Source organism: Patagioenas fasciata, chromosome 14 (assembly GCF_037038585.1).
Source record: "Patagioenas fasciata isolate bPatFas1 chromosome 14, bPatFas1.hap1, whole genome shotgun sequence".
NCBI classification, from domain to species: Eukaryota; Metazoa; Chordata; class Aves; order Columbiformes; family Columbidae; genus Patagioenas; species Patagioenas fasciata.
In genome coordinates, this window is record NC_092533.1 from 15,560,872 (window position 1) to 15,575,454 (window position 14,583).

At 41.2% G+C, this 14,583-nt stretch overlaps 1 protein-coding gene across 1 annotated transcript in view; it reads left to right on the plus strand.

Moving 5' to 3' along the window:
* Positions 1 to 9,778: 9,778 nt before the first annotated feature.
* LCP2 (lymphocyte cytosolic protein 2) overlaps positions 9,779 to 14,583 on the plus strand; it is a 30,898-nt gene continuing 26,093 nt past the window's right edge. Inside the window, exons 1-2 of the mRNA XM_065849012.2 lie at positions 9,779 to 10,069; positions 12,957 to 13,019. Of these exons, the coding sequence (XP_065705084.1) occupies positions 9,992 to 10,069; positions 12,957 to 13,019 (141 nt within the window). The 5' untranslated portion in view covers positions 9,779 to 9,991. The remainder of the gene's footprint in view (positions 10,070 to 12,956; positions 13,020 to 14,583) is intronic.

Below are 14,583 nucleotides of genomic sequence, written 5' to 3' on the forward strand. Positions count from 1 at the left end.
GTGTGGCTTGTGTGCACCCCGCTGTGTATGATCCACACTTGAGCTCTGTCATCTTGCTCCTCTGTGCTGTTCATACATCCTGCAGGGCAAGGTACCACCTTCATATAACTCATTCCTTACATCCCTCTTATCAGAATAACTGGTTCAGCTCCCCGACACCACTAAAACAGTGCAAATGCTGGGAAAGAGAGGAAGCATCCAACAGTGCCACACACACTTCATAACAGCACCAGGAAATTCGTCCTCAAGTTCATGCTCCAGAAACTACTCACGTTAAGAAGTCATTCATTTTCAAGACCACCATAAAGTGACATGGTAACCTAAGTAAGAGCATTGAGCAGCCCATGCCTTTAAATGACTATAGTTAGAGAAGTCCAGACATTCAGCATCCCCACTTACATCCTATGGTAAGCCTCTGAGTGATGCAATGAAAATAGAAAACAAACTCCTGCTTGAAAGCTAAATTTTTAATGGAAAGTAAATGTTACTTTCTCTGAGGAGACCCACTGAAATTTTCAATGACAAATACCTTAGCAGAGTTGAGAGATGAGCTTAAATACAGCCCCACACCATGGGCAGTGGGTGGAGGTCCCAGGTGAAGATAATCAGGGCCATTAGGGCCTGTTAGTGCCCTCAGGACCCTGATACCCAGGAACACAGCATAGGCACAAGTATTCTCGAGTGATCCAAGGACAGAATTTCTCTAAGTGAGAACTAAATGAAAAGTAGAGATAAGTTTTTCATACTGATATACAAGAGAGACTTCTGCTGGCAGAGCAGGTGCTTGCAGTCTCCTGATATCCACTCATGACTTCTGCCTCCAGACATGCTAAATCATGAGCAAGATTAATTTGTTGGTGACATAATGGCTTGGAAAACCTATTAGCTTCTGAATACTGTTTCAGATCAGCAGCTCCCTGTACAGAAGAATCTTTTCAAATATGGGGCTTGCTTGCCTTCTCTCTAACTTCTGTGCTAGGCAGACAGTCCAAGTGCAGCGGCAGTAGGGTGACAGTAGGAGACAGTCAAGTCCACATGACAGAACCTGAAAGAAGGTCCTTGGATGAAGAGCTGCTACCACTGAAGGCAAACTAGCTCCTCTTGTCTGAACTCCTGCAAGCCAGAGCACATAGGGCAGAAATAACATCTGAATGTGAGACTTCTGTAATCACCAGAACCTCAGCATAAGCCAGTCTGGTGAGAAGTGCCCAGTAGGATAGTGTGTGGACACTGAGAAAGAGAATCTGTTCACAGAATCTAAGATCAGTGACAACTGTGCCTCTCTATAGCAAAAAAACCCCAACATGGAAAAGACAAATAAGTATAATAAGGAGCAGTTCTGTTTCTTCACAGGCTTTGCATTGTATATCCAGCTCACACAAACATTCAAGAGCTTAATGCTGAATCTTCTTCATTGAACCTGAATAACATAAAAGTGATATGGGATGAGAAACAAGTGGGAGTTTTGCAGAATAGTTAAAAATAGACAGTTGTAGGAAACTTTAAACACTTTCTGTGCTAAGTAGCAGACAGTTCAGACACTTCAGTGTCTGCCTCCAGCCTTCTTTCAGTGTCACAGCTTGTTATTTATAAGTTTGTTATAATAAAACTACCTGAAACCAATATCTAAATTCTGCAATACATTTAACTGTGTAGAGGATAACAGTGAAAAAGCAGCACATAAAAGAATGCCTAACTTTCTCTGCAAAATAGGATTTTAATTCTGTAAGTTTAAATCCTAAACGAGAAGTAGTGCATGCCCCATCTGTGAAACAAGATTAACTACACAGCAAAAGTGAAAAGGGTTTCGTTTTTTTTCTGGACAACCCACCTTGCCTACATCATAATTTAATGTACAGTCTGAACTGGCATCACTGCTGAAAGAAACAACCCAGACTTCCCCACAGACCCAGTGCCAAAACCTTTTATTGCTATGCTACACCTCCTACTGTCTGCAGGTACAAGCACTTGCACAGTCATACAGCACAGCCACATCAGGGAAGTGCTACAGTCTGAAACCAAGCAGTCCATCATTAGTTTTTGTTAGATTAGCTAACACAGCCAGATCACGGAATCACAGAATGTCAGGGACTGGAAGGGACCTGTAAAGCTCATCCAGTGCAATCCCCCCATGGAGCAGGAACACCCAGCTGAGGTTCCACAGGAAGGTGTCCAGGCGGGTTTGAATGTCTGCAGAGAAGGAGACTCCACAACCTCCCTGGGCAGCCTGGGCCAGGCTCTGCCACCCTCACCATGAAGAAGTTTCTTCTCATATTTAAGCGGAACCTCCTGTGTTCCAATTTGAACCCATTACCCCTTGTCCTACCATCAGTTGTCACCAAGAAGAGCCTGGCTCCACCCTCCTGACACTCACCCTTTATATATCTGTGTATGTCTGTAAACATTAATAAGGTCACCCCTCAGTCTCCTCTTCTCCAAGCTCAAGAGCCCCAGCTCCCTCAGCCTTTCCTCGTAAGATCCCTGATCCTGTTTCCACATGTGGTCGTGCCAATGCTTATGCTGGCACAAGCAGGAGTGGCACAAACCCCGACCCCAGCAGCTGGGCCAGGACCACATCTTGCAGCTGCAGCACCAGCTGATGCCACCTTCAAGGGTGCGCGAAAGGTCAGTCACAGCTCTTCCTCCTGTGGTTTGGAGTTTTTACACCGCGGCAGCAGATGGAGGAAGCCCAAACCACATCCCTTCACTGCTCTGGGCAATGGATATTCCTGTCCTGTGTGAAAGAACGTATTTTATCTCTCATAAGCAAGCAGCAAGGTGAGATCCTGCTCTGACACTGCTGTTATCTTAATCTACATCTTGGATGAGAGACCTAACTGATTAGGACTGCCCTAACTGGATAATTACTTCTGATCTGTGCTGACCCTCCTTCATTATGAGCCAGAGGGTCAAAAAGGAGTCCACTCATAGTACTATACACATATATAGATTAAAATATATGCTTGTTTATGAGAAAAAATTATCTCTTCTTATGAACATTATTTTGAACATAAGGTGACACTGAAAATTTGAAAAGCATCGGGTGTTTGAGAGTTCAGCTCCCTGGAAACTCTGAGCCAGTCATAGAGAGGAATATAAATACTGAAACCAAAACTAACACTAAAACCAGAACTATATCTGAGACTATGTTGGTTAGCAGCAGCTCTTTTTTTCCTCTTAGTCATCTGTACCTCCAGCCCATGCTGGTTTAGCTGCATCTAAACTACTGTTTCAGAAGCCTTCAGCAAGTGTGCAGAGGAGGAAATGTTCTGGCATTCCTGGGATGGTGTTTCCTCTGCCTGCAAGAAAAAATCTGTGCTGCAGAGATGAGAATGCCAAGCGTTTCTGCTGAGCCCCAGCTCCGCTCTGGCTGCTGGGAACGCGGCAGGAATGAAGTGCCGATTGCACCACTGGGTTGCAAGTGTAACTAAGAAGCTGAAATATCATTATTTTCATCAAAATGGTCTCATAGTGACCTATTTTCTGATCTGGTGTGAAATTCGCTCTCAAAAACCTTGAACGCTGACAAAAATGTTTCCCACGAAATGAACTCATATTGGTGTATACGCTGTTGAAGCTCTTTTCTGTTTCTCAGCATTGCTAAATCACTAGTGGATTTCTTATTGTTCAGTAAGCTGTTTAAATATTTAGAGAATTAGAAATATACTAGGATCGGAATCAATTTCTGAGTTCGTGTATGGACACAATGCACTGCAATTGCAACATTCACTCCAGATTTTGACTTGGATTTAAACAGCAATTGTTTTCTTCTTTATCGGGTTGTCAAGCCTTCCTGATGATGAGTGCAATGACAAAACTTGATGTTAACCACTATAGATTTGGGCTAAAGGAAGTGTAAACCCTGCAAGGTCTATAAAGCTAGTTTTGTTTAGGTTAAGAAAAAACCTGTTTGTCTAAATAAAAAGAGGTCACTTACAACCTGAATGTCAGGGCCAGTAAGTTTATTGGTGCCAACAGTTCATTTGATAAATATAACAAAATGGGCTGAGTTAAAATAATCATCCTATATTTAGCTGTCAGAATAGTTGGATGAAATTGAAATACTGCTATTTAAAAAACTGATGAAATAAAAATCATAGGTTTTGTTACTTTTTAGTCATCTTTGCTGAAAGAGAACTGTTTGCTGCTTGGTTTTGCTTTGTTTCGGTTTGTTTGTTTTTAAAGTAAGCAAGTAGCAAAAAAAGGCAAAGCGAACTGAAAGCGAATTACAGAAGCAGCGAAGGGGAACATCTCTGGCTTTGGTACCATCTGGGGTGGCAGCTCCTGCGGCCGCTGACCTCCAGCAGCAGAGGTGAGGACAGCAGACCAGCCCTTGTCACGGTTTGTACAGATGTCTTCTCTCGCATTTGCACTCCTGGAAGCTCCTTTCAAAGCCGTACTGTCAACCAAAACAAATCAAAAGCAACTATGTCTTACATGTATTATACTCAACTGCAGCGAAAGCTTCTCCTCCTCGTGGGTTAAGATCACTTTTAACTTCAAAAGCACTATTTGTGATGTGAAGAGTACTGAAGCGGGTTCCTAGGGCCTGCGTGGCAGTTCTGGGGTCACAGCTCCTCACAGCATGAGGGGGTTCAACCCAAAAGGAGCCACTGCCCAGTTGTCATCTGGATAATGAGTTGGGTGCGACTTCAGATACACTGCATGATTGCAGAGCCATGTATAACCATTACCGGGTGCTGTTTCATAGTAGAGAAATTAAATAACATCCAATATTCCCCCGCAGCTGCCTTCAGCCCTGTGCAAGAGGCAGTATCAGCCTACTTACAAACACTGGCTCAAAGGGTTTAACACAACAGATTTCTTACAGGCAAAGGAGAAAACACACCCCACAAAAAGCCATCCAGTAAGTCAAATAGCAGGCAAAACTATCATCCTTTAGGGCAGACTTTAGCAAGAGTCCTGAAGCCGGCCTCTTTCTCCATCCTTCTGAGCAGCTGCAGAGATGAGCCCTTTCCATCTGTCCCACCACGGGTGGCCACTGCTTGGTACAGCCACTGCCTGCTGCTCATCAGGTCACAGCACCTTCTGCCCCGCTTCAGCCCTTCAGAAGGAAACCGGGGCATATATGGTCTAAGACACTGGAAAGAACCATCCCTGCTTGGGTTCACTTTTGTCCTTTTTCTTCCTTTCCCAGCTTTTATAGCAAACGGGAGCTGCACCGGTGGAAGAGGATCTTGAGGGGAACCGGAGCCCTGCAGAGCCAAGGTCTCGGCAACTGCTTCCTTGGCAGCAGTTCTGTCCAGAGCTGGTGGGAGGAAACCTGTGCTTTCTGCTAGCTGAAAGGGGCTGAGCAGTTACCCCAGGCCAAAGGGTGTATTTCTAAATTACTTCATCTCCAACTTAAGTAATTTCAATGTATCTGTCAAACTTGCATATTCAATTACGAAACCCATGTGTTTGCAGGTAGAATTTTGTACCTGAAAGACACTGTACTAAAATGGAATATCAAATCCCAAACTGAACATCCTTCGCAGTTGGCTGCTGGCCCCCTTAGTTTCGTGCTGAGTCCTGGCACAGCTGGCAATGTTTGCTGGTTTATGAACGGAGCTGTTGAATGGCACTGAACAGTCCAAACGCAGGGCAGCTGAGTTCCTCGGTCTGCAATACCTAATTTTCATGCTTGCAGCTGCTTTTCTTGTTAGCAGAGCCTTTCACAGGCCTTGAGAACAACTGATCACTATCAGCCCAAGTCACTAAGTTTATCTCCTTTTTCCTTCCCTCATCTCCAACTTCTCATTTTCAGGCTGAGCAAAACAGTTTTTTCAGTCTTCCATCAGCAGACATTTTTTCCAAGGTCTGCTATGTGTTCTCTTTCGCATTTGTTTGCAGTTTCTCCAGACAAACTACCATGTTATGCAACTTACGACCCTAACAGAGTGGAACAAAGTATGAACCTGAAAAAACAGGACTCTTGCTAGAATATCTCTAATTGCATGCCCTTTTTTAAATAGCACCTTCTAGGTATTTGATCCTCTCTGTTTTCTGAATAGAGTTCAGCTGCACTCTAGTGGTTGTATTTTAGGATTTCAAGCATTTTTTAGGAGCCTAAACTCCATATTTCCACCCACTCAAAGTAACAATTCACTAGCACTGGAAGATATGCATCTTCAAATATGCATGTTTTTTTTTTTTTTCCTTTCCATCCAGGAAAATAATTGCTGAGGGTTGAGTTCAGAAAGAATATGCAGAAATTTTTTGTGTGAAATTGGATTAGAAGCCGGAATCTCAGACACAGTTTTATTCAACCATATAGTTCAGATGGGGGTGGGTTTGTGAGCATCTGCCTTGGCTGCCAACCCCATTGAAGTGCCGTATACATAACCCAGGTATCAAGTTCGTACAGGGACAGTGATTCAGTGCGCATCCCTGTTCTTAAAAGCAGCAGCGCTAGGTAGTGTTCGCTGTTGGTCTGGGACTTTGCCACTAGGTGGTGAGGAAGACTCATCGTTCCATTCCTGCAAAAGAGCTTTTTGAAGTTGACAAAGACTCAGTTTTGCATCTTGTGTTAACGCACAGACATTGCAAAGTCAAGGTTAATATTTTACTACAAGAATTAAGGAAATAATGGATAAGCACATTTGAGGAGTTGAAAGTGTGGCTCAGTGAATGCTAAAGACATCAACAAATATATAGCACTGCTGCCACAATTTTAGAAGTGTATAAAAATGAAAGCATTTTTTACCACATCTTTACAGCTTGGGAATAGGCATGCAATGTTAGTAAGTGAAATATAGGCTGTCAATGTTAAATATTCTCAGGATAAAAGGAAGAAAGTACCCAAGTCTTTAAAAGGAAAAGAAAATGGGCAGGGCAAAAGAAACACCTGTCATGAAGCTCCACTTTGCCTTGGGACTGAGAGAAACATGAAGACTAAATTCTTATGAAGTTTGACATAAAACCGATATGTAAACTGAGTTATTCGAGAAAAAGAAGCCATTCTAAAAGCTGTTCAAACTAAGCCCCTGACACCGCTTAAAACAGGGTGCTGTGGGACAGAACACCAAAAAGAGGTGAGAGAAAGTGGAAAATACTGAGGCTCTTTGAAGGCAGCAGCATGCGAGCAGTGTGAATTTCCCTCCTGTGCTGCCTGACTTGGTTAGACCCTCACCTTCTCAAATACCAGTCACCAGATCATCACTACATCCTTAAGAACTATAACATTGGCAGCTGGTACTTAAAGAGACACATCTTTTATGTGAAGGTTGTGTCACTGAAGGCATCAACTGTAAGAGACCTAATTCTTTACAAAGAGGAAAAAAGGTCACAACAGAAAAGGTATGCACGTGATAGGGGTTGTAATGTCAATGTTTCTCAGCATTTGAAGATCTAAGAGCTTCAAATCCATTTCATGGAAGACTGTCAGCTGAAATATGTAACAAATTATGTATCTTGTGCTGCCTACTTATTGTGTCTTCATTTCTTGCAAAATAAGATTGAACTACTAAGATTCGAAACGTGACCATTCCCAGCAGATGGTGAGGATTGTCACCTACTTATCTAGGGTATCTAGTTAAGTTCTTGCACGTAGCCTGTCAAACTTAACATTCTTCCCCGGGATGTCTCTGTTGTCCCGTGTGTTGGCTGCAGTTCATTTAGCAAGCCCAAGTGGGTAAGTATGGGAAGAGTGAATAGGAAAACAATTAAAAGAGTGAGGAAATAATGAGATCTTTTTTCCGGGATCAACATTTTCCTCTTGTGGAATATGGGATCGGCCACATTGCATTTCTGGGCCACAAAGGCAGATATTTAAAAGCATCTTTCAGAACAACTTTCTGCAGCCTGGCTGGGACTGGGGGCCATGACTCATGCACGGTTATTTGTGAGCTGAACAACATTTTCCATTCGTACACTCAGATACACAGATAGGTTGGAAATTCAATTTCAATTTGTTACACTAATCTCTCGGTATATTTGAAAATTCAAATGCAGAAAACACAGAGTTATGTTTCTTCAGCAAGCCTCACTTGGCCACCACATCCTATGTGTTAATCACATTTCAAAAGAAGTTCTAGGCAAAGCTCAAGTATGTGTGTAGCTGGGTTTTGCAAAATGCGTGAAACATGCATGTAGCGATAATGTACATATGGTGCCATACACAGGATCCAAACAAATAATGATTGGCTAAATGTGTTAGAATTTCTGTGTTACTTGCTCTCTAGACTAGGAGGTTGACTTCAAAGGTGAACTGATTTGCTTCTGTCTCAGCATCCAAATAAATGATGCTGCGATTCTTCCAGAACACCAACAGAGTGAATTTTGATCTAACTAGTTTTCTATTAGTACAAATAAGGAGTAAGACAATTGAAATTAGAGCTGCTACACTGGATTTGGGATAGAAATGAGACTCCAGAACGTCAAAGAAGGTAATGAAATATGTAACAGAATGAATGATTAGAAATCATAGCACAGGCTTCTTCTTGTCTCTGTGTGGTAAGAAACTTGCTTCTCTGTTGAAAGACACGGTGTGTGATGGGGTGTCTGAGGTGCACGCTGTGCCATCTCCCCTTTACCAGGGCTGATAAAGCACCACCGAAACAGCTTCTCCTTTGAGTATTCTTTGCCTCAAGTTGATTTAGTCCTCTTTTGTCCCCAAACCTAGATTTACAAGGAAGAGGTGATGATATTTCTGTGATACTGTCAGTACAAGCCTGAGATGATTCATACAGGTCAGTTCAAATAAGAATCCATTAAACACAGCTATATCATGCACCTGACAAATGCGACACAGTTTAGAACAGCTGTTGCAGCAGTTTAGTTTTAGAGAGTTTTAAGTACCATGCTGCCAACAGTTACCCAAATTTCTCCAGAAAAAGTCAGCTACTTTAAATCAGACTATAAATTTTGAATGGAAAACTCGTATGTATAATACTATAGAGACCTGTAGACATGATCTCAAATAAATGTGCTTGTATGCAAGGCACTTGCAAATTACAGACCCAAGCTCAGAAGGTCTTCAATGACTTGAAACAGCGAGAGTGATGCATTTCATTAGAAAGAAGAGAAACTTCTCAGTGCTTCAGAACTGTGAATTAATATTACTAATATAGGAAGCTCACAAAACACCACTGTTGGTGCAGTCTGCTGGAGCAGGTGTGTGCAGCAACCCCACATCTGGAATTACTAAATGTAGTCCCACTAAGGGGACCTACTGATAAGATGGTGCCTGAATTGGCTATAAATGACAGATGAACTGCTGATATTATGGTCCTATGGATTCTTTTTTGGACACAAAAATCCTCATTAGAGGTAGCTGGAAAATGAAGCGCTGAAACAATACAAGTGTAATACTTTTTCATCTAAACTTGTCCACTTATTAGTGTCAGTAAAAGATAATAATTCCTTATTTGAAGGAATGTTGACTGTAATTTCATCCTTAGTTCTCACATAATTCCTTATGTACAACTCCCACACTAAGCTTGTATCGTACAAATCAAAGAAAACCAACGTGAGACTTGGGGTAGTAAGTTGAAGAAGTCACTCTTAAGTGAACACTTTCTCATTTCGGGGTGGCTTGTCTGAGCTGGACTTGCACAGAAGCAGTAACCAAAGTTCATGCAGAAAATATGCAATAGTTTTATATTGTACAGAGTGTGTAAATATGGAAATATTCATGTACAGTATTACAAACAAACGGGGTCCATAGGAGCTTTCTTATATGTAGCAGACAGAACATTTTCAACACTTTGCTGTTCTTCCTTGTTTACTCATTTACATTCAGACAAAGGAAGTGGTGAGGCTGAGGAGCTGACAACTGTTCTCAGAAGAGACCATTTTGTATTAGAGGAAGCAGCAGCTCTCTGGGGTGTCCTAACAACATCGTTCTGAATTAAACAGGACTCAAACAGGAGCTGTGTATTAGGGAAGGGACTACTGGGCATGCTGGAGGTGCTCATGCAGAGGGACTTTATGGCTATTTCATCCATAGCACTGCTATGAACGTTCTGTAACTGCCTAGAGAAGACTTACCATGGATTTGCGAAACATTCCCTACCGTTCAGACGTGGTTACGTGGAACCCAGATGACTTAGCAGAGTATTTTAGGACGGTAAGTTTAGCTGTGTTTTCTCTTTGTGTGATGGAGGAGCAAACTGCTGTAACGATGTATGTATTAAATCTACATATTTTTATAATAGGCAAAGCTTGCAGCAAAACTAAAAGCAAAACCACTGGCAATTAAGAAACTGAGCTAAACTAGCCACTGAAATTTGTACACACGTCTTGAAAGTGTGTTTTAAATCTGGTATAAGAGAAACTCATTGTCTTTCAGAGAAAATGTACACTTTCCTGCAACAATTGTTGATATACATTAACAGCTGTAGCAGGCGTTAATGTGTGAAGGTTGCGATCTTTCTAGGTCATCTTTAATGATTTTCAGAAGAGGTATTTTTTTTTCAAATGGCTCGGTGTTCACAAACAAGCCTCTGAACGTCTTTGCTCATCACACCCATGTGAACCCAGCCAGAAACTTCACACTTGTGGGTACATGGACTCCTAATTCTTTCAGACACAGCTGGAAAGACCTTTCACCTTTTGGGTTGGCTTCCATATTCTAAATCTTCTTGGGCAAAGCTCATGGCTCATGATTCCTGGCTACAGCTTTTTTCCTGTCATCGTTACTTTTCTGAATGTTACCTCCTGTGAGTAGCTAGGAACTTCTGTCTCTTTTGACATCTTTTCACTTGTGCTGATCTGTAAATTTCATTTTACAATGCGGAGGAGTTTTCACACTGAAGAAATACTTTGAAAGGCAACACAGGAATTCTCTGCCAATATTTATCCTCTGCACAGCAATACTGACACCTTTGTAATTGCCCAGGAATGTGTAACTAAGCCGACCCTACTGAAATTTAATTTGTGTGTTCTATGTAAATTGCTCATTTTTCAATTCACATCAGAGACAGTGCCTGCTCCATCTCCCTTGAAACTGAATACGTTCCTCCCAAAGTCCAAAACTGTTGCCCTGAAATTCAACAATCGGAAGATTTAGGATGATTTTCAAGTAATTCTAGCATAGCTGGTTAATTTTCAAGCAAGCTGTCACCTAGACTTGTAAAACCTGGAACAGTTTGGGCTTCTTTTTGAAATAATGCAAAATGTTCTGTTTCAACAGCTCCTATAAGTCTATGAGAGTTTTCTTTGGGGAGCTGAGGCAAGTTTGATATTAGAATGCAAAGCAAAATAATGAAGACAAACACAAAGTTTCTGTCTACCCAGTCTCCAGAGAAGTGAGGCTGCTAACTCCTTGCAGACCTCTAATTGTAGGGTGCAGGCGTGAGGCACAGGAAAGTGAAACGAAGAATTGGAGATGGAACAGATGAGATCATTACCAACAGGCAGCCTCAGACAAGTAGAAAAACATTACAACAGCGGTGCATGGTGGTCTGGATCAACATTTCCAAGAGACTAACAGGGGAAATGGACTCCTGAAGGAGTTGATAATGACATTCTTAACTGTGACAAAAGGATGAACCATAACTGAATGGGCCTGGTTACATTAATTTTTGAGTACCTCCCCTCTACTGATCCAGATACCCTCCAGGATAATCCTGCCATTCCACTTTTGGGGAGGTGAATCAGGGCAAAAGCTGCCTGAAGTCACCTAAGAAATCTGTGTAAGACAATGATGTCAGCCTAAGTCAGCCAGCCCTGGACAACGGCCATAAGTGACCAGACCTTCTCCCCAAATAAACACGTACAATTTCCCACACACATATCATTAAAGGGTCAAATGTTATACCTTAGGAATGCTTATCTGCATCAGACTAAGATATTTTGCCTGTAGCCATATGTTCGAAGTCCAGGATTCAAGTCCAAGAGGGATAAGTAATTTTTTCCCCCTAAACAGATATAATTACAGGATGATTTTCAAAGGACAAACACATTCAAATCTCTCACCAGAAGAGACTGGTCATGACACAGGACAGTGGTAAGAATTTAGTCAATTAATTGTTAGCTTACACCTTCCTACTAGCAAAATTCAGTGAGCACACACACACCAGTTCCTGCTCCGGCAGGGGGACTGGACTGGATGAGCTTTTGAGGTCCTGTTCGATCCCTGACATTGTGTGATCGGTCATTTATGTAACACTGCTATGATGTATTCCTGGCATGAATAAAGTCCTTAGTTTCTGTCAAATTCTTTATACTTAACAGTAACAATATCTAATTCATTATTCTAGGTGTGTTAACTTAAAGCCAGTCTTAACTTAGACTGTACATTCAAAACAGGCAACGACCACAGGCACCAAACCTTCAAATAATCTTCAAAGGCTTCAATTTTGTTTGTTTGTGGGTTTTTGTTGTTGTGCTGTTGTTGTTGTTGGGGGGCATTTGTGTGTATGGTTTGCTTGGTTTTGTTTGTTTGTTTTTCCCCTAAGTCCCCCAAATCACCGCTACATTTTTGCCCGGTAAAAGCAGGATCCTGCCCTTTTTATGTACATGATCAGCTTCCAGAATGTACATCCTTGTCCCAGATGCTACTGTGAAACGTAATATTATGGAAAAGCTTCCCAAGTATTACATATCATTTCCAGGGTTAACAAGTGACATTTCCATCTGGAAGAGGAAGCTTTTTGATCACAACAATGAATTCAGGGACTAGGATCATGGCTTCAGTACACTGAGATACCGAGGTTTTTGCTGTATTCCCTGTTTTCCACAGCTGCTCATCCCAGTCAGTACCATAACTATTCATTTTCCAAATATTTCTTTGGGCCAGGCAGCTGTGAGGTGTTTTTTAAATGTAAGGAATTATATGTTCCTAATTAATGAAAATCCTCAAGTCCACTGAAGAATCTTTGTCTTAAAAATGAAGAAAATGAGCCACTTAGGCTCTAGCATTGAAGCACCTTCTCAAATCTAGCCATATGTTTAAGCATCTTAATCCATTCTTATCATGAAGGGTACAATAATCATCTTCTTTTCCTTGACAGTTAAAGTATAAGGACTGTGAAAAAGTCGTGAGAAAGCACAGCATAAATGGACAAAGGTTTTTGGTAAGTAGAGTTGTAAAATTCTTTCCTGTAAGACTCCCATGAAGGGATTGTTTCAATTCCTCCTTGCTTTGCATTAGCAGATGCAAAGTACTGAGCTGGCAGATGGTTACTGAGGTACAAACGTGAAAATTCAATGCCTTTGGTAAAATCAGCCAGGCAACTTGCTTTAAATATCAAGTGCTGGGAACCCAAGCATGTTATTTGATATGCATATATTTTAGTACTTTTTAAACTGACAGGGAAATTATAAAACCACAATGTTATCTTGAATTAATCTCTTCCTTTGTAGGAAGTGCTTGTTTTGAAATACTAACTAGAGAAAACTCATATTTTTAAATGTTCCTCTCCTACTAAAGAAGACACAGAGGTGGTGAGGATGACTGGCCTTCTAGTGTAATCCCCGTTTCATGCCTCTCTAGGTGAATGAGATTTCTTCTGCAGCAATACATAAAATCAATTAACTTTAAGAGCAGCAAAACTAGTAAGCAAGGCCCCAGTGGGTTTAACTCAACACTGCTCCAGGCTTTACCAACAGCTCAGCTTAACTTTAGTATAGTAGACGACTTCCATTGACATAGCTGCTATTTTCAGGTCTTAGATACATATCTGTGAAGATGTGTAAGGGCTTTTATTATTACTTCATTTTACTTCTATTTTACTTTATTTCCAAATATTACCTATTCTATTTTTCCCCAAATTAGTCACTTTGATAATCTGTATAACCAGTCATAGTGGGGAAATCTATGCACACCTCTTCTAAAGCCTTCTTATTTTCTATTTACTTGTCCTAATGTATCAAGCTTTTTGACATTTCATTGAAATGCAACATAGATTTTGCAGACACCCTTAGTAGGACCAGGATATTAGATCTCCCTTCTCCTGGGTGGACTCAGAGTGATTCAGTGTCCGTCAGAGGATTTATCCTACTGAGCCCAAACAGACAGATTGTCCTCAGCTCAAGCACTGAGGCTCTGTGGCTGGAGTGGGAGTTCTGGCTCTGGAAGTACTATGAAATTCTGGAAGTGTGTAAAGTACAATAACTGTGTGATTTCTATGCGCTTTTTGTAATTTTAAAAGATTATTTCCACCACGTTTCTGTAAAAACATAGCTCAGTACATCGTTTCTTCAGAAGCATTGAAGATTAAAGGGATGTTTTTGTATTAAGCAAGCAGCTGCTCGCATCTGCTGAGACATTTTTTTAAGCTTTTGACCTATCAATTATCAATTTGATAATGCAAAAAAGGTTCAGTTGTGCAACAGAACCATAAAAAGAGACTTGGAGTGAAATATTTCTAGAGCACAACGCAATCTTGAAAAAAAATTGCTTCTATGAATGTTTTTTCTAAGAAACATCTTGTCCCAATTTGTAAGTTATTGAAAACTGTCAAATTACATTTGGACAGAAGAAACTGTTGAGACTGAGTATTTGCAGGTTTTTTATCTGTTGTCAGGTCTGTATGGTAAACCTGACTGTAAAAACAAAGCTGTCTTATCCATCAGAATAACATCCTAGGTTGAAAGCCACCTTTCTGTATCTACTGGCTACCACAAGGAAAAACCACT